Genomic DNA, 20,297 nt, shown 5'->3' with positions numbered 1-20,297 from the left:
TGCTTACTTTTCCTCAAAGGTTGTCGCTGATTTTATTGTTGGAGGAATGTGGTATAAATTTCAGGTCTTATAAACTGCTGGCAAACACTTCGTGGAAGCTTAATGTCCGAACAAGGACGTATGTCTCCTTAACCCCCTTCTAACCAGTGGTCCCCTCAACAGTCCTCAGATCAGCACGATGTAAAAATACTCCAGTCAGTCAACGTCCTGCATTCAAAATGCTACAGAATGAGAATCGTTATTAGTGTTACTGATGCATAGATGCAGATGTAGTATTTTGGGATCCCTGAATGAACTAAAACGCTAAAGTACTTATACAGTACATCACTGAGCACTTCTTCTTAAAGATACTCAGTTACTTGTCAGGCTTGTCACTTTGCTGAAAGAAGACCATTGAAGCAGGTTCTGTATCGCAGCATTGGTCCTTAAAGCGTTTCATTCTTAACGTTAACATCTGCATGTCTTAATCTCATGAGAGAATCGGAGTGTCGTCTCACGTCGACCCCCCCCACCACCACCACCACCACCACCACCTTCCCTAACAGACCTTGAGACTCCCATTTGGTTCTCAGTGATGCTCGTGTGAATAAAAGCATTAAGTTTCCTGGGGTTTTTCATCTGTCTGGACAGTTTGCAGCAGAGGGCTGAATGCTGTCTCCAATTACTCTCACAATATCTCCTTACACAGGAACTCTGCCACTTGAAATTCTATAGCCAGTTTGACTCAGCCGAGTATTTCCTCACTGAAAGGTTTGGATTTTAGCAACATAACAAAGTCCTGAGAGAGAAGGAGAGAGAGAGAGGGAAAAACAACTGTCATAAAGCTAGAAATGTGTATCCCTCCCTTGTTGTCCGAGGTTGTAGTCTTTTATGGGGTTGGGAAGGAGATGTGTCATGGTTTCTGAGACAGCCAGTTTGCCTGTGGGTGCATTTTTGTTGTCGTCAGGCAAGTCCCTGCACTGCAGCGCAGGCCTGCCCGAGTGAAGATTCTTTAGGAGTAAGATCTCTTTCTTCTCAAAGCGTCTTACCGAGAGCTATTAATTATTAACTGGGAGAGCTAACATCAAAGCAGCAGACTTGTGCTGAATTAAATGGAGGGGGGGCGGGGGGGGGGGGGTGCAGAGCCTGGCAGTGTGGAGCTGAGAGAAAAACTGGGTGAGAGGGAAAAGCTGAGCGAGATTTTTCGCTCTGCTCGCTTTAGAACTTTCCAAGTACAAAAGTGAGGATAGAAAGAAAAGAGCGATGTTGGTTTATGTAAAGGAGGCAGGGGCGAGAAAGAGAAAGTTGGAAGAGCGTCTCCGTTTGAATGTCTCCCGTGTTTGATAAGGCCTCCATTCACTCGGTTTGTGGGGTTAATTAGTCTTTAATGAGCTATGAAAGCCAGATTCATAAACATCTTGTCTGTGGATTAAACCAAAGGGAAGTCTAATTGAGACGTTGCTCGTCCACGTCAGAGTCGTGACATGTTTCTACTTCTCGTCTCACAGCTGAACGTGGCACGGATGCCACCTCCTTCTTTTTTCTATATATAATGTTTCTTTGCTTCTATTTTCCTCCTGCTGTAACTTGTCCAATCAGCAGTCATCCCACCGCAGGTACCTCTGCAGTAGAATAGACCCAGGCCGGCCCACGCTTGTGTGCTCTAAAAATCAAACACCTTCTATATTTAGTGTCATTATTGACTCTGCTACTGAATCCAGAGAAGGCAAATACCTGAACTTTCTCGCTTTGGCAGAGGAAGTCTGCCGTTATGGTTATTGAGTAGGAATGTTGGAACAGCTGAGTCCAAATTTACTTAAGCTACACATGCTACTTCTTGGAGGACTAAATTTAATCATTAACATCCTTCTAAGACTCGTCACACACACAGGAAGTGGAGCAAAGAATCAATGGATGAAGAAATCTCTGGTCGTGTCATCAGCTATACAAGAGTGTCAAATATTGGTACCAATTAAAAGGGCTGCAGAGAGCAATCTCATTTCATATATTGGGCCTTTAAAATTGTGGGGAAACAACGCGAGCACTACAGAAAAGTGATGTAAAATAAACATTTCAAACATATGCTACTTTATGTTTTGATGAATTGACCCAGTTTGGGTTTTTTGGTCGGTTTGAAGAGGCGAGCTGGAGCTCACAGGACTGACGGCGGCCATTTCTCCTTCTTAAGGTTATGGCGGGTAAAGTAGAGAAAGGAAGGGAAGGGAAGGGATCACTCAAGAGTCTGAAGAGCATGGACGCGACTTGATGTGTTACCCAGGTCTCTCTCTCCTTCAGAGTACTCTTTGGATAAAAGAGGCCGAAGCTTTGCGCAGCAGCTGACCTCCAGAAATCGGCATGATGCGCCGAGCATACGGCCTCGCCCCGCCCGCCGCCTCCGCCTCCTCCTCCTCCTCCTCCCTCCGTCCTGTGTGGAGTTCCTGCAGACTGTCCAGCCACTGGGCAGCAGAGTCACAGCACTGTACACTGTCACTTTGATCTTCACCGGCCCCCCTTCCCTCCCTCCAGTAATGAAGAGCGCTGGCAGGAACCCAAGGGCACTTGATAATACCAGGATATGATCCCAGCCGCGTTCTTTCAGATCATGTAGTGCAGACATCAAAACGCTGTCTAAATAGGGCACTGTTGAATCAAGTGGTGTGAGAATGGTTTGTAGGGGAAGGCACGAGTTAAGATAAAGAAACTTTTTTTTCCTCTCTCTCTTTCCTGACGAGGGGAAGCCAATTTGGATTCTGCGAAGAGATACTTGGGGTTCTGCAGATCCAAGCATTTCCTTTATCTTTTGCCTTCAGCAGAAGTCTTCAAAAGACCTCTGTGCTGCGACTGTCTCTGTGCTCAGATAAAAGATAAATCACATTTATAGCGGGTTGGAAAACCTTGATAACTTTATTCCACTTTCCACAGCATGAGCGGCACAATTTTGATTCAAATTCAGCCGGGTGTCATGCACAGTTGGAGATACACGATGCTCTGCGTGCAGCAGTCCTTGATTCAGTGTCTGTCAGAATGTTTTAGCCGAATGTGGTGCAGATTTACTTCGATCCTCTTGAAGAATTCAAAGTAATGGAGCACATGTGCATCCTCGCAAGCATTACCAATGGCTTGTTTACTTCTCTCTGCTTGGTTTTCTGTCTCCTTTCTCTCACTGTGCTCTCCAGCTGATGTGTGTGTGTGTGTGTGTGTGTGTGTGTGTGTGTGTGTGTGTGTGTGTGTGTGTGTGTTTGTGTGTGTGTGTGTGTGGGCAGAGACCTCCCTCTAGTGGCCCGAACTTGAATGTGAATGTGTAAACTTTTCTCGGGAGGTGGTCGAGCAGTTTGACAGGAATCGAATATTCTTTTCCCACCATCACGGGAAATATCTAATGAAGGCTTTGTGTTTCCACGTTTGCAGGCGAAGAGAGCGGTGCAGCGTGGAGCCACAGCCGTCATCTTCGACGTGTCAGAGAATCCAGACGCCATCGACCAGGTTGGTGCACACCTAGAATTACCCGGGCTGTAACACTGAACTGGTCTCGTCTGTGCCAAAAGACACTTTGCTTTTCACTTCTGAATAAAGCTCGGCAGCAGGCCCTGCCCTTCTGACTGCCAGTGTGTGTTTGTGTGTGTGTCTGTGTGTGTGTGTGTTGTTTGCACAGACAATGATCTTTCTATCTTTAGTTCTGTTCAAAAGCATGTGGATCAGCTTTGCTCATTCAACCATTCTGGGCCTTTGAGCTCTCTAACTTGTGTTTGGAGGAGCCCGCTGCACTCTGAGCGGCCTGAAAATGGATATCCAGGTTCAGCTTTCTGTAGACCATGACCCGAACTCTGCTGAGCTCATAATTGCACAGGTAGCACTTGCACTTTCTCTCACCCTTCATACACCATGGATGTGTCTTTGAGTGCACACAGGCCACAAAGTGAGACAACCCATCCAGACGCACACATTCCTCCAGCCTTTCTAACTCTTGCGTCTTTTCTGTTCGGAGGTAAAATACACGAGTTACTCCTCTTTTGTCGCAAGAATTCTCCTGTGGTATTCATCCTCGCCACACCAGGCCTGGACTTGCAGGGTTTTTTTTTTTTCCCTCCTCGCCTCTTCTTTTCTGCCGCTGGGTTGTAAAGCGCGTAGCTGAGAGATAAAAGGGATTGCGCACAGACCACATGAAAGGCAGCACTGGGCGGCTGTGTTAAATTCCCCTGAGAGGCTTTTCCAGTCAGAGCAGCCCGATCAGCAGAGACAGGACCCACAAGGCCGAGGGGCAGGGTGGGAGGGGCTTAGGGAGAATTAAGGTCCTAGGGCCAAAATTTGTATTTTTTTATTTTTTTCATTTTAAGGGAAACAAACAGTGAAAAAAAGGTGCAGTTTCCTCTTTCTTTTCCAGCTCGTTTGCGCTTAAAGGTGAACCCTTCACTTAGACTCATCTCCCTCCAAGCAGCAGGGACACCCCAGAACCGAGCAGGAGAGATCAAAGGTTCCAGCGTCTCTACTTTCTAAACCAGAACATACAGTGTTTCGCTGGGTAACATGACGACAGCAGAAGAAATAGAAATGCGAATATCCCTGGTATTTCCCCTGGGCTTTTCAAATTACAGATTCTGACCAGCAGACGAGAAGGGAGAAGGACTGTGTCAACTGGCTCGAAAGCATGAACATGCTATTCATTGACTATTTCCTCCTGCTCTCTCTGGCAAACTGTGACCACACTTTCCATGTCTTGAGACTGCTGGTCATTTTCCCCGGTTGGTAAAAGAAGAATTTTACCAACTTTTTTTTTTGTTTGTTTGTTTTACTAACTCTGACTGTTCACATTCACATTGGGTCAGAAACTCATGTGTTTCACTACACGACTGAGGCGTTCAGTCCTGTGTGTTATCATGACAATGAATCTGTTATATTACGTATAATATATTTGGGTCACTGCTGGGACCTTTGAACTGATCAAAAGCAATTGTTCTTTTTTTTTTTTTTTTTTGAGAGGGCTTAATAATTGAAACTAACAGATTTCAGATTTAGTGTTAGTTTTGGCTTTCAGTTGGTTTCAACATAAAAACTTTAAGTATTTTCACCAAAAACAAACAAACAAAAAAAAAAACAATGTTAAAACAATTTATTTGAAATTTCAGAGATGAACTTTCTCCTAAAACAGAATCATTTGGTTAAAACGTGAAATCTATAAATGAATCATCTCATTAAATAAGAAATAGAATCAAAAATAAATGGTTGGATTTTTTTTTTTTTTTTTTAATTCCATAGCTCAAAGTTATGTACTAAAATAAATTGAGGGTGTCAAATTGTTGTGATCCTGAACTGAAAGACCAGAGCAATGAGTTTGTTTTTCATAATATATTAGTTCATCTGTTTTTCATGTTGTTTTCTCTCTCGTCCTCGCAGCTCAACCAGGTTGCGGAGGATCCTCTGAAGCGGCCGGTGGTTTACGTGAAGGGCAACGATGCCGTGAAGTTGATGAACATCGTCAACAAACAGAAAGTGGCTCGTGCCCGGATACAACACAGACCGCCGAGGGTAAGATCTTTCGCCAAGCCCTCCCCATCTACTGTCCCAAAAAAACAACAACAACAAAAAAAAAAAAACAAACTCAAGAGTAAAGGATGTGCATCAGTGTGTCGCTGTCTGAGACGAATGTAAAGCAGATGTGAGGAGAATGTTTGTGAGGCCCCCGTGTGCACCGAACGGTGCTGAGACGTTTTAGATGTGAAGACAAACCGAGATTCCAGCTGTGAAATCTGACCCTCTTCCTTTCTTCTCCGCTCTGCGCTGCCCCGAAGCCGAGGACTGCTTCGCAGCAGAGATTAATATCGGCCATTCAAAGAGCTGTTTGTTTGCTGGGAATATTTGATAAGAGACCAACACGCTTTGAGGTCAAATAACTTGACATAATGAAAGCCCATGAGGAGGGGCCGTCTGATAAGAGAAAAGTTTGCAACGGGGGATTAAACGGTCTCGCCTTTCTCACAGCAGTTTGAGACATGAGCACTTGAAGGAAGATGATTTCTGATTCAGCCCTTTCTTAAATTAAACAGATGTTTAAAATCTCTAAATGATCGTCCACTGATCTGACTGAAGTTTGTCTCTATATGGAGTTTCCAATTTTCACATCACCCCCCTTAAATGTTACATAGAAAGTAGGTATCTGCTAATCGGCGTGCAGCAAGTCAGCTGGTCGTGGTCACTGTTTCAGACGGCACCTCACTGTTGAACGCCAATGACCATCAAGCCCTGATATTTTTTTTTTCTGCTCCTGCCTCACTGAATACGCACGTGAGTTTTGTTTTTCATCAGCCCAAAACTTCCAAACCAAAATATAAGACAGAGAGAAACGACAAACCAGAGCCCCATAGAGTTCAGTCAATTTGATTGAAACGATCAAAATAGCTTCTCAGGGTCGAATGACGGCTCATTCATCACGTCTGAGCCGTGCAAGATATCTGGCATCTTCCCAAAACAGCCTTTAAATATAATCTAGGACGCATTAAATAATGTGTAGGAGGTCACATTTTCCTTTTTATTTGCTTCATGTAGAGGAAATGAATAAGGCAACGGAGTGCTGAAGCTAAATTATAATCAAATATCCTGCCTCATGAATGAAAGTAAATATTTGCAACAGGCAAAACAACCCTAAATGACTTGATGACCCCGTAAATCAGCCGCATGTGAAGATTCTTTAACAGATGTGTGTTCCTCTCGTGCTCCTCCTCCACAGCAGCCCACAGAGTATTTCGACATGGGCATCTTCCTGGCGTTCTTCGTGGTTGTGTCGCTGGTTTGCCTCATTCTGCTCATCAAGATCAAACTCAAGCAAAGGAGAAGCCAGGTTGGTGTCTAAACACACACCCATCTCTAACTGTGTGGATGAAAGACGTACGTTTAACATAAATTGTGAAACTTTCTCATTGTCCCACTTTGAGTCACTTGGATCAAACTTGTGCGTCAAAACACACCCAAACGAGACAGAGACGTGTCTTGTTTTTCCTATTCGACAACACTTCACGGGGAGTTGCAGGCAACAGTAGCTCTGCCGCTGATTGATTCCTCTCGTGTGTTGACAAAAAGCTCTCAGTGGAGGCTTATGTCAGGCGCCTGAATCAGGATTAGCATTTAATTAACGCTGATGAGGGGTTTGGCTGCCGGAGCCAAACGAACAGAGATTTCATGAGTGCAAAACCTGCAGTGGTGTCCATTAAGACAGGTGTAATCCCGCCAGCTAACTGTGTGTGTGTGTTTGCTGCAGATATTGTCTGCAGTGCGTGTGGGTGTGTAATGGGTGTGTGTCAGCAGCAGATGACTTGGTCGTGACTTCTTTTAGTGGTTAATTAAGAAAACAGCTCACACCAGGGGCAGATTTGTCACATGGAACAAACTTTTCCCGTCCTGAGACGAGAAACATTAATGAACTCCAGGTGGACTAAATACTTACATAAAAAAAAAAAAAAAAAAAAAAAAAAAAGGAAGGGCATATGATTTTGCATTTCAAGATGTAGACGAAGACAAGATGAGCACCGAAAACCAAGTCAGTATAGTTCCAGTAACAACAGAGCCTTTCTAATCCTTTTTCCTGATTGGCTGTTTTCAGGCCAACCTAAGTAACAGGTTGTAGCCGACAGCTATTCTAGTTTGGTAAAATTCTGGTGATCCTAATATCCCACGACTGTAGAGGGCTTACTCCCCAACGGCAAATTTTGTGTTATTAACTTAAAACAACACCAAAAAATGCGCGCTGGGTGTGGTCATGGACTGCATAGTTGTGACACCACAGAAATACCTAGCACCCGGTGATCTTTTTGGTGTGAACGACGAGCTGTTTGACAATCGGAGAGAGACGTGGAAATCTCATTTTCTCTCATATGGGACTTTTGACTGTAAACATTGGACCAAAGTTCCAAACATAATCTCAGAGAGGCCAATTATATTACATTTGGGTTTCGTGAAGAATTCCTCAAAGGTCTGCCCACACAAGACTACAGCTAATTACATACTGAAAATACTGGTTTTAAAGTTTGTTTCATGTTTGTCAACCCTGTGATGAGACTGGCTTTCATGCCAAAGTTCATGGCTCTTTGCTGACCAGGATATCCACATGCCCTTAAATAGTCTACAATTATCCAGTTGTGAGGCAGCATAAAGGAAGAAACACCCTCCGGGGACCCTGGTTCACTTTGAGTCTGGGCATAAATAACTCATATCTGATGCAGGAGCTGCTACACATGTGCTGCATTACATTTCATCCAAATAATTAGTTTTCTATATGTCAAGCTGCTTAAGATGCTTAAAGTAGCATTAAGTAAATAATAATAAGTATGGAGAAGATTAAGTAGTGTCGAAGTAGTGGCCCGTGGCACTAAATGAGAGATCAAAGCGGTCATGGAATTAGAGCCAGTTTAAGTTGCTAATGCATCAGTCAAACACTGCAGAAGCTACTATGTACTGTTTCAAATCACGACGGCACCAATGCTGCCACCTGAACAGCACACCGATACGTCCTTCTACGTCGTATTCTGGCTCTAATGTCTGTTTGACTTTCATTTCTAACTCTGCAGAGCTAACGAGTCTTCTTAAAAGTGAATCACTGACCCTGTCCCAACAGAGCTCAATGAACAGAATGGCCATCCAAGCTCTGGAGAAGATGGAGACGCGCAAGTTCAAAGCCAAAGGAAAAGGCCAGCGCGAGAGCAGCTGTGGAGCCTCCGATTCGCTGAGCAGCAGCTCCACCGCCGACTGCGCCATCTGCCTGGAGAAGTACATTGACGGGGAGGTAAGAAGAGACGCACACATCTGCTCGAATGAATCACTTCACCTGCTTTACATCACACAACGTGCATCTTTAAATCTGGACATTACGACGAGATCAAGCTGTTACTCTGACAAACGCAAACTTACTTATGTTGCTTTTAATCACAGTTCTATATTTGTTCCTCTAAACTGAAGTGAGTTTTTGTGTATTTATAGGTAACTGAAAAAAAAAAAAGAAACAAGCTGACAAAGACTTTAAAGAGTCACCAAATCGAGGAAAATGAGCACAGTCTTAAAAATACATGTTTCACAGATATATTCACATCATAATCTTAAAAATGACCCGTAATCCAGCCTGCTCTTTGAGAGTTTAAAAGACGAAAGTCACCTTTTGACATATTTAGCCCGGTCATCATTTGAATAAGTGAAATTACAATTTACGCCTGATATATTTAGAGTTAGTTATTTTGCCATAAGCCTTTCTGTAATTCATTGTGTGCAAAGAGCCGCCAGTTTATTTATTTCTTTTTTTCTTTTCTTGGAAGTGTCAAAGTGATCCAGATGTAGTTTTTACACAGATGCATCTACAGGGCCGTGCATGTGAGAGTCAGGCCTCTTGGGTCCAGCAGCGTCAGCGTGGCCATCTACCCACTGAGGTTATTTTTTCATGCCGCACTCTGCAGACATGAAACATAACGCAGCTACATGGACAATAGAATGGAAGTTCCCCTGAAGGACTCGGGGACCGCGGGGCCTGCGGTCTTCTGTTGCTTTCTTTCCGGCGCCTTTTTAGATGTTTAGTTCAGTCTTTCAGAGCACCTGGAGAGATAACGGTACCCAGGGTGCACTGGCTTGTGATTATGCTTCCTGTTTTCCCTGTGTGGCCCTCTTTTAATTTTTAAAAGGCGTCATTGTTAAAATATGTGGCCTAATCTTGGACTTGGAGGGTTTACTGTAAAAGCATTGCTCATCCTCATTCATGGACGCTGGAGGGACAAACCCCAGTGCCCAGGGGGACTTAGCCGCTGTGTGTGTTTTTTTTTTTTTTTTTTTGTGGTTATGTGTCTCTTCAGTAAGAAGGAGAAGAAAACACAACAAAGCATGGCGCCAGGATTGCACAGAGGAAGTGGCGATATAAAAGGCTGAATGGCATCAAAGCGGTTTTTGAGCAGCGAACCAAGCAACAAAAGCTTTGGGTGGAAAAGAGCCCAAAGATGAGTCACATTAAGCCACAGAGTAAAGTATTTATGGCAGTGAAAGAGCTCTCGCTGGAAAAGAATATTATAATTCATATTCATAGTGCTCCAGCTTTTGTGTCTTGGAATTCCTCCATGCCAATTCTCTCCGTCTGAATGCAAAGTGTTGCATTCTTTTCATATCAAACCTCCTGTGTAAAAAGCTGTTGTTTGTTTTGTTCTCAAAAGCGGTGACATTGGGCATCAAAGTCGGATTTTGTACTGCGGTGTGGCATCTGGTGAAGAGTTTTGTTTGTGGCATGGCGTGAAGTTGGCTCCTCGAAGATTAGACTAACAACCCTCCCCACAATGGATGGGTTTGTGTCACTGTGCTGCCACCTTCTGGACGTTCAGCCACACGTTTCGACCCACCTTCGGAGACGTTAACCGCATTTGTTGCCATTCATTTAATGAGAGAAGACTGTTGGAAATAATTGTTTTTGTTCACCTGCTCTAAAGAGACATTGTGGAGACTTCAAACGTAGAAACCAAATTACTGTATTTACTTTGATTTGCGCTTTAAAGGCAGCGCAGTTAAGAGTCTTACTTAAATATTGTGTTGTGAATGTCATCCACAGGAGCTGCGAGTGATCCCCTGTGCACACAGGTTTCACAAGAAGTGTGTTGATCCCTGGCTGCTTCAGCATCACACCTGTCCTCACTGCAGACACAACATCATCGGTAGGTTTGGTGTTTAAATGAAAAACTTCAACTTGTTTTGTTGTTACTTTTCTTCTGGGAAATTTTAAGTGTTGCGTTATTTCTCCGTACAGAGCAAAAGAAGGGAAATCCAGGAGCTGCATGCATGGACCCTGGCAACGCAGTCCACGGGCGGCAACGGGTGGTGCTGCCGGTCCATTACCCTGGCAGGGTGCACCGAGCTGGACAGGTGACCGCCTACCCAACCAGAACCAGCATGGACCACCACGGCAATCCCATCACTGTGCTCACTGTGGACCAGCACTCAGATCCTCAAGGTCTGTACCCAACCCAATCGGCGTCCGCATTTCTCCGGAGTTACCACCCCACCCTCCACCTGGACCACTCGCTCAACCCCCACCATTGTGGATTAGAGCACCGCGGATCCCCTGCCTACCCAGCACAGCCGCATCATGCTGCTTTTAAACGACCCAAGTTTCACGGTCGCAACTTTTCCCGCGCAGCCTGCTTTTCGCAGTATGAGACTATGTACCAGCACTACTATTTTCAAGGGTTAACTTTCCCTCAACAGCCTGAGGGTGGCCAAGGGCTGACTGTGGCAGGGCAGCTTGGTGGAGGAGGGGCCCACAAGGGGCATCACAGCAGGGCCTTTCAGCAGGGGCTGTTGTACCCCACAGTGGTACACATGGCCCCTGCCTCGTCATCGAGGATAGCCGACAGCGGCAGCACTTCTGGCATGAGCTGCTACCACGGCCATCGCTCGGTGTGCAGCGGTTACCTTGCTGACTGCCCCGGTAGTGACAGCAGCAGCAGCAGTTCAGGCCAATGCCACTGTTCCTCCAGCGACTCCATGTTGGACTGTACTGAGGTCAGCAACCAGGGGGTGTACGGTAGCTGCTCTACCTTCCGCAGCTCGCTGAGCAGTGACTATGATCCTTATGTCTACCGGAGTAAGAGCCCGTGTAGGGGCTCTGCAGGGGAAGCAGGGGCTGCAGCTTGCACCACAGCTCCTGCTGAGGACTCGTCCCCTGCTCCCTTGGGACATGACTGCCTCCAGCTTCCTCCTGGAGCTTCTGGATATAACTCGGGGGACCACCTCTCCAACTGCAGTTTGGAGCCCAACTACAGCAGTCGCTCATCACTGGAACCCAGGGAGAACAGCAACACTAGCACTACCTCAGCCGGGGCTCCAGAGGCTACCGGAGTAGACAGGGGAAAAGGAGCGCAGGAGGAGTCGGGGGAGCTCGGGGCCACAGCCTGTAGCTGCTGTTTCGAGGTGCTTCCTCCCAATGCAGAGTGCAAAGGGCAGGACTCGGACCAAGCTGGGCCTCTGGCCTCAGGACATTGTCACAGGGGAGTGGAATTTCAGAGCTCCACCTCAAAGAACTACTTTGCTCCTGAGCACATGTGTCCTTCTTCGGAGCAGCTGAGCTACGAAGGGCTGCCTTGCTGCTTCTACAAAGAGATGAAGGTCCAGAGGGCCACAGCGGGGCGCTACGCCGAGGACTACGCTGTTAATGTGCAGTATGCGCACGCGGACTCAGAAGCATGCAACGGACAAGGCTGCTGTGAACTCAACCAGAGGATACCCATAATTCCCGAGGACACAGATTGTGAAATGGGCACCGGGTCAGAGACGCAGAGCAGTTTACTGCCCATCAGTGTCACGGTGGAAGAGCGGCACGAGCCCAGGGAGGGGTACTTTACCTCACGGCAGTTCAGAGGACAGCCATACCCTCAGGAGGAGGAGACCAGGGCCTTGTTTCGCCCTCACCTCCCCGCAGGCACTTCTGCATTGGGGGGCTGTACTTCAACAAATGAGGGAGGGCTGGGTATATGAGCCAGAGAAGGGACTCGGGCAAAAATTATGTTTGGTACCGTATCAGTCAGTCAATCATTGAAACCCTCAGTTGCCTTGTTCTAACCTTTGCTCACTGAGCACTGAATGTTATCATCTTAGATTGTGTGGATTTCTACTGAAATGGCCCGTCATTTCTAGATATACAGTTTATCAAGTTCATTCCTGTGGCCACAAAACGTCTCAGCACCAAACTATGCTCTGGGACAAAGGGATACTACAAACCCAGAACCGAATCTAGAAGCAGGTTGGTATTTGGCATCTATTTGGACACTGTCTGCTGTTATCCAGGATTAGGCTCCGTTGAGTAACACGTTTTTACTTCTGCTGAGATTCTGTCAAAATCAAGCTACCATCCTTTGAGCAAGAGCTAGGAATCTGAGATTTTATTCTCACCAGAAAAAAGTAAACTCGTAATTTACAAACATCTGAATCTATATGTATACATGTTGTATATGTGCGCACATGAACACTGACTGCCTATAAAGCTTCAACCACCAACTCAAATAGGTTGTATGGACATAGCTATACCAAAACAGAAAGACATGATTGTTTTTTTGTTTTTGTTTTTTTCCTTACATTTTTTTCACAAGCAGGGAAATAAATGGGTCTCTCTAAACGTCTATGATCCACACATTTCTCTGAGGAGAAGCTATATATCTATATATAAATATATATATGACAGAAAAAATTCATAGAAATGTGAATGCAAGGCTGACACTGGTCTATAGTCAATATAATACAGAATCTGTTTTACGCATAGCATTTCTGTCCAGTCGTGGCCTACCTACCTGTATGAGATGTGCCAGAGCAACATGAAAAGCCTTACGCTGGCTGGTAAGCTGTTTAAAAAAAAAAACAAAAAGGAATAAATAAAAGGCACTGCACTGCTTTCGGTTGAACTCCAGACTAAAGTAACAGTGTCTCTGGGTAAAAACAAACAAACAAAAAAAAAAAGATGTCTTCAAAAGTTGAGTGCAGGACTCTGCTTAAGTTTAAAAGCCCTTAAAAGTGTATTTTTGCAGACACTTACCCAATTTCCTCAATGAGGTGAATAAATATCTATAAACAAAAGGCCAAAGGAAAGTAGCTGGAAAAGACTCATTTCATAAGGGTTCCTTATTGTACTGTGACTTTTTTTTTTTTTTTTAAACGATGCAGTTATACATACCACAACGTATCTGTTTGAATCGTATCGTGCCGTGCGTAATACATACCTGCGATATCAATGCTTGTCATTCATGCCTTTCTGTTTGTCCTGCAGACTGTTTTTATACTGTTTCTATGAAATATACACATTCTCTACACAGAGGAAAACCTTCTGAAATAACCGTATTTATAAGTTAACCCAGTGCTGTAATCAAATGAGAATCTAATCTTGCCTTTTGCATAGAGATACGTACCTACTGCAAATATAACATTTTGGGGTACTTGAGTCACTATTTAATTTTTTTTTTTGTGTTATTGTTTCTAGCACTTAAGATTAAAATGTGTACAAAAATAATATTTTTTAATTTTTTAAGAATATAATTATTTTCTGTCATTACCATTACAAATGTTTAAAGGCTAGAAATCAATCTGTGTATATTTCTGTACCTGTATAGCAAACACATTTCATAAATGGAAATATGTTCTCTGAATATTTATTTACTAATATATTTATCTTTAAGCCATGTCTTATGTTCAGAGTGTATGAACTTTTTGAGTTATTTGGTTGCTTTTTATTTTGAGAAAAAAAAAAAAAAAAAAAAAATCACTAACATGAGACTTTGTATATACATGGTAATTGCACACAAGACGATTAAATCTTCTCTGACCAAAAAACTGATTTTAAACTTTAGTACCATACAGTTTTGTAATTAAAATGTACAAAGATCTGTAAAATATACAGTTTTATTCAAGTAACTCATGTTGTGGTGTTCTGGTTTTCATTGATTACGCTCCACGTTCATACCTTTGCTTTCTTTCTCGACTATTTCTAGTTTTCTCATTAGCTTCAGGAATGATTCATTGAAATTGTCCGATCAGCATTTACATCCATTTTCAAATTGTAGATGTCACAAAAAATATTCAAAAATTGTTTACTGGACTCCCGATTTGTCTGAACACGCAGACACAGGTTTTTATACTTTCAGCATTAATAATATTTTGTACAGGTTTGGGGAACAGAAAAAACTACAATAAATATATCCACTGACCTGATTTTCTGTCATCGTGCAGTGGAAGCAGCAAAACAAATCACTTAGTGCGTTTAATCACTCTGCAGTCAGTCTGTCAAAAAGGCACAGACGCCTGAGACGCAGTCAGTCTTTTTGCTGGTTTGCTTTGGCTCTCACAGCTTGAAGCCAGAGTGAAGAGCGACCACTCCTCCGGTGAAGTTGAAGTACTGCACGCTGCAGAAACCGGCTTCTTCGATCATATGTTTGAACTCCTCCTGCAGGAGGAACACGGTACATGAGAAGACTTTCCAAAAGCTGAATCAACAGTGTCGCTGCTGTACGGTTGTGCGGTTCTTAATTTGGCATCAACTGTTACAACTGATGACAATCTAATCTAAAATAAACGTAGTTCAAGACTGCACAGTGACAAATACTTTTCAAATAATCAGTCAAAGCATTTGTTGATTGATTTTCTTAATATTAACCAGTAAAAGTTTTGATATGTGATAAAATATTCAGATGGTTATTAAGATCCAGCTTTTATCTGTCGGGTTTTTTTGTTTTGTTATTTTAGTCTAAACATTTTTTTAAAAACTCAAAAAAAGTATCATCCGTTTTGTTTTTATGGGATTAACGAATAATGAATCCATAGAAAAAATGTTGCATTTTCAGCTGAGCAGCACAAAATAAGACTTGAACTTCAATTAAAAAAAAAAGAAACAACTTGATTGATTAAAATTGTTTTAGATAAGTCGGTATTCAAAGTTAAAGTGGCAGGACACAAACGTTTCCTCACCTGGTCGGGGAACTTGCGGATACTCTCCACCAGATACTGGTAGGACTTCCAGTCTCCAGCAATCACCTCTCCCAGAACTGGGATCATCTGGAAACTGTATATGTCATAAAGCCTGAGAAATGGAATGAGACACAAATTAGATGACCAGCTTTCAAGCCTTAACACAACTCACAAACGCCATTGTCCAATTTAATGCGGATTTCCTTAAAGCCAGTCTCTTCTGCTTCTACGGTTTTTTGGGGATTAGTAGGACAGTTTGACTATGATCAGTAAGTGGAGTCTTTGGCTGCCACTTGGTCCTCAGTAGCACTCTGACAAGCTACTGACGTTCTTCATGGTGCAAACCCAGAAGAGGGCAGTGTTCCTCCAAAACACAACTAGCAAAAGGTTGGTGAGTTTGTGTGATTTGCAGATTCGCACAGTTTAATGCAAAAGCTCTGCAAGAAATCCTTTCAGCATGAAGCTTTGGCATCCTGCGGAGATGTCTCTCATACTGAGTCCAGTTCACAGATAAAATTAGGTGAAGGAAGTAATAGCAAAATTATCAAACAGTTCAATAAACAACATCCTAAAACTCCTCCGGCATTCCCTGCAGATTAAAGACGTCACAAGAGGAGAGCTTACGTTTGTAGAGTGCCCTGATTTCAGCTTCAGCAGGTGTACTTAATAAATCAGCACCTGACTTTTTCAGCTTTAATGCGGTTTGTTTCATGCAATAGCATCAGAGGCCATCTGAGATACTCTAAGCTTCCCATCAGAAGTAAACACTCCTCCTCACCTTGCCAACACGGGATTTGTCACTTTGCTGAACTCTAAACACATGAACCTGCCGCCAGGCTTCAGGACCCGCAGAGCCTCTTGAAGTGCCTGAAAGAAAAGCAGTAAGTGCTTCAACCACTGGTCAGTCAACACATGAGGCTATTGCAGCCTTTTTCTACCACCAGAGATCTGCAAGAGATCATTCTATCTTTTTTGGATTCATTTAATTTTCTGGACAGTTACCTGATCGATATGAGTGACGTTGCGAATGCCAAAGGCGATGGTGTAAATATCAAACTGGTCGTCATCAAAGGGCAGCTCCTCTGCATCCCCAACCACCCACGAGAGTCCTGGGACAAATCGACACACACAAAGATACCCACAGTCCCTTAAAAATTGAGTGGGGGTGGGGGACGTCTGCGAGTATTTTAATTACCTCAGTTTAAGATCAGCTTCTTGTTTTGAAGTACAGCTGCAATATCTTTTTTTTTTTTTTTTTGGTTAAGGGTTTTATAGCAACGGCTTTGTTTCGTAATCCCGGAGTTGTTGTTGTTGTTGCCGTCAACTCTGTGCTCAATGTTCTCTTCGTGCATGGCTGCACAGAAATGTCAAACACTTGTAATTAATTTTTTTCCCATGTGTCCGCGCCTCAGGCCAGCGCACTCATTTGTCTGGGATTTCAAGAATGTTCGGAAAAGAACGTCTGACTCTAAATTCTCTCGGGGCAAGAAGTCGTCACGGAGTCATCCAGTCAAATCTGCGTTTGAACCCGCACAGCCACACCTGAAGTCAGTTAACGCTCTGCTCATTGGATGTCTAGAAATAAGACTCGTCTGTCCTTTGATCATCATCAGAGTTACTGTGCCAGTGGGTGAAGACCACTGCAGCACCATCTGCTCCATTCTCGCTGGTGTCTGTTCGTCAAGCCTGCATGTAGGATTTCATCACTATCCTTTCTTCACACCTTATTTTAACGTATATGTTGTTTGTGTCTTTCTACTAAAACACTTTCAGTTACATAAAAACTGACCCAAAACAACATATTGTCTAAATGTTAAATCTGGACGTATCTGATCTGAGAATAACAACCTGAGAAAAGTATGAATGCCAGCTCTGCTTCATGAAAGTTTCTGAGTATCATCAGAAAACTGCAGAATGCAGCCACAGTTTTATTTCAGTCCAAATCAAAATTAATAACAGACGTGGTCTTATTTCCTAATCTGCATGAATAACTCAAGGACTTACCAGCACTGACGCCAATGCTGTCAGCTTTCTGCTTGCCCACTTTCAGCATCTCCTTGTTTATGTCACAGACCACAGCCGTGGACTCCCGGGGCCGCTCCAAATCCTCTTTGGAGTAGTCGTTGGAAATGTCCTGCCACGACGGGGTCTGCGTCGACCGCGCCGCCCGCCGCTTTTGCCGCTCCTGCTGAGAACGGACATACTCCAGGAAACGGAAGGCGATGTCGCCTGCGAGGGAGGAGAGTCTCAAAACAAACCCGAGGTGCGACACCACAGGGGGCTTCAGGCTGATGTGCTGCAGAGATTTTTACCTGTCCCACCCGCCACATCCAGGAGCCGCGCACCAGGCTGCGGGTGCATAACGTGCAGCAGCTGGTCCTTCCATAGTCGATGAACTCCCAGACTCATGGCGTCATTCATTAAGTCGTATTTCTGGGCCACATTCTCAAACACCTTATACACTGAAAGACACAAAGAGAAGAACAAACATCTGTCTCACACTTACTTTTTCCAAAAACATCCAGACATTTCAATGCCTTGAATATTTTTATTTATTTATGATGATGAGGATTTTGACCTGATGCTTTTAAGTTTTATAAGTTCTCAGTTAATTCCAAGTGTACAAAGTGATGAATGGTCTTCGTCCTTATGTGAAGAAAAAAAAAAAAAAATCTAACATTTGCTTCAAGTTTACAGGTTTCAAATTTCAGGTTGCAGAAATAGTAGATATTTATTTCATGAGCATTTAAGTGCATTAAACTCTTTTTTGTGGTTTACAATAATAGTAGTTGCTTTCAAATCTCTGTGTTAAAAGTAAACAGCTGCCACTAAACGAGTCTGCAGGAAGTTTGAGTACAGACTTCCTTCATACAGATGTAGGAAGTTAAAAAGATAAATTCCAACCGACTGTCAACCTGTGAAAACAGGTTTGTTGGACCAGTGTGTCCAGAAAATACCATTAAAATATAAAAACGGCCCAAAGGTAGGAATCTTTATGTAAAAGATCGGAAATCTTCAAGACTAAATGTCACTTTACGGCTCGGTGGCTGTCCCGCAGTCACAGGCCTGTTAAATTAGCGGATTTATGGGTGAACTTCGGACAGCCGGATCCGCTCTCACCGTCACCGACCTCTCTTCGCTTTCTCCGCCTCCGGAACCGTCTCGAAGCCGAAGTGTGTGTTTGTGTCTCCGCTGAAACATCGACAGCAGCGGGACAGAGCCGAAACTCCTCCGGGGTGGACGGACACGCTGGTGCCGGAGAGACGGATCACCCTCCGGACCAGAGGTCTCATGGAGGCAGCCATGTTTTTTTTTTTTTCCTCCGGCTTACACAATTGTGCGTCAGTGTGTCGTCATTAACAGGCGACGGTGTAGTTTTTTTTTTTTTTTTGGTTTGTTTTTTTCGGTCTGTGGTTTTTCTGAGAACAAATAAATAAAATTATATAAAAAAAAGTAAATGATGGACTGTAGTATTATTTATAACACGTGGGCTAATTTAAAAATAGAAAGAGATTATTATTTTTAGTTTAATATTTATATAGTATCAAAAAGTTCGTGATATTAGACCTCTTTTTTATTCATTCATAAATCTTTGAGCAAATTGTCTGTACATAGAAACAAATGATAAATATTATAAAGCAATGTAACTTTATTTGTAGTAATCAATTCAATACACTGTATTATATATTATATATTATTACATTATATAATAAAACTATTGAAGCCATAGTAGCTGTTATTTTGTTGATTGTTAAAATTGTGAGTTTGCTCTCAAAATTATTGATACTATTTGGGACTTTTCTTTTTTTTTAATCAGCCATTAGAGCAATTTGAGGAGTAATTTCAGCCTCAGCCTCAGAGTCAAGGACTCTTAGGCATGTACAGCAGAATACTTTAATAACAATTAGAGCATCAGCCAACCTCATATTTAACTCAGGGTCACATTTAAAAAGCTGGAAACTGTGAATTTGGAAAATACTGACCCAAATTATAAAGTAGTCATTTCAATGGCTCTTGATTATTTTCAGCTTTAGTCAGCTCCCCTGAAGGCGGAGCTGAACGTGTAGTGTATGTAAACAGCTTTCAGCAGCAATAAAGCTACAATAATAGAGCGAAAGTATGAAACAGGCCAACGCATGCAGTCAAAACCACTGAAGGGCATGAGACTACCTTAATTGCACCAGGGTCATAGACATTATTGCACAGGAGGGCAGATCCAAACAGACAGGTCCCTGCATGACTGGTAAGCCTCTTTCACACAGTTTTTTTTTTTTTTAAAGTCCATCAGGGGACACCAGTTCCTTTTCTCCCTCCCTCACATTGCTCTTTTCTAATGTACCTGACTTCAGTACCCTGATTGCAGAAAGTGGCAGGTATTGTCTTCCATTCCTCTCACTTTCTTGTTCTTACAGTAACCAGACTCTGCCACGCATTGTGCCATTGTTGTCTTAATTACTGGTCGACTTCGGTTCAGAGGACTCAGCTTACATAGCTTTTCTTTCACCTGGCTATGGGAAGGATGGAGGATGTGGGCCGGCCGGGGGGAGCAGTTGGGTCTGCTGGGCTAAGGCCTTTACAAGACACCCAGAGGAACGGTCATGAGTCTCCGGTTCTAGTTAAGGATTTATGTTACGGCTGGACAATTGTTTTTGAGAACAAATAATTTTGGTGGTTGATGGGAGGCTTTTTTGCGGTCTTTCAACAATTTGATATCTTACAGTTAGCTCAACAGATGAGAGGCCTCATACTGACCAAACCTCAGCGACAAAATCTAAGAAATTAGAATCAGCAGTAGTTTGAATGTAAGGTTTTTTTTTTTTTTTAAACCTGATTAATATTTACGACTGTCTGTGGCTAGAAAG

At 43.3% G+C, this 20,297-nt stretch overlaps 2 protein-coding genes across 3 annotated transcripts in view; one reads left to right on the top strand and one right to left on the bottom strand.

The window, feature by feature from the left end:
- The window catches only part of znrf3 (zinc and ring finger 3), a 59,745-nt gene extending 45,512 nt beyond the window's left edge, over window positions 1-14,233 (top strand). Inside the window, exons 3-8 of one of the 2 annotated variants that reach the window (XM_029510949.1) lie at window positions 3,388-3,462; window positions 5,371-5,502; window positions 6,704-6,811; window positions 8,582-8,749; window positions 10,541-10,643; window positions 10,736-14,233. In XM_029510949.1, coding sequence (XP_029366809.1) covers window positions 3,388-3,462; window positions 5,371-5,502; window positions 6,704-6,811; window positions 8,582-8,749; window positions 10,541-10,643; window positions 10,736-12,462 — 2,313 coding nt within the window. In that variant the 3' untranslated portion in view covers window positions 12,463-14,233. Of the gene's footprint in view, window positions 1-3,387; window positions 3,463-5,370; window positions 5,503-6,700; window positions 6,812-8,581; window positions 8,750-10,540; window positions 10,644-10,735 lie in introns of both variants that reach the window. The other variant, XM_029510948.1, reaches the window with a different exon arrangement.
- coq5 (coenzyme Q5, methyltransferase) lies at window positions 13,994-18,742 on the bottom strand. Its single transcript, XM_029510950.1, has 7 exons — window positions 18,566-18,742; window positions 17,748-17,897; window positions 17,440-17,664; window positions 16,438-16,544; window positions 16,214-16,302; window positions 15,436-15,547; window positions 13,994-14,914 (listed from the first exon to the last, which is right to left on the bottom strand). The coding sequence occupies exons 1-7, from the start codon at window positions 18,738-18,740 to the stop codon at window positions 14,813-14,815; spliced, it is 960 nt and encodes a 319-aa protein (XP_029366810.1). The 5' UTR covers window positions 18,741-18,742; the 3' UTR covers window positions 13,994-14,812.
- Between the last annotated feature and the right edge of the window lie 1,555 nt (window positions 18,743-20,297).

The sequence above is a fragment of the Echeneis naucrates genome, chromosome 9 (genome assembly GCF_900963305.1).
Source record: "Echeneis naucrates chromosome 9, fEcheNa1.1, whole genome shotgun sequence".
In the NCBI taxonomy this organism is placed as follows: Eukaryota; Metazoa; Chordata; class Actinopteri; order Carangiformes; family Echeneidae; genus Echeneis; species Echeneis naucrates.
Note: the sequence above shows the minus strand (reverse complement) of the source record. Positions and strands in the feature narration are given on the sequence as shown.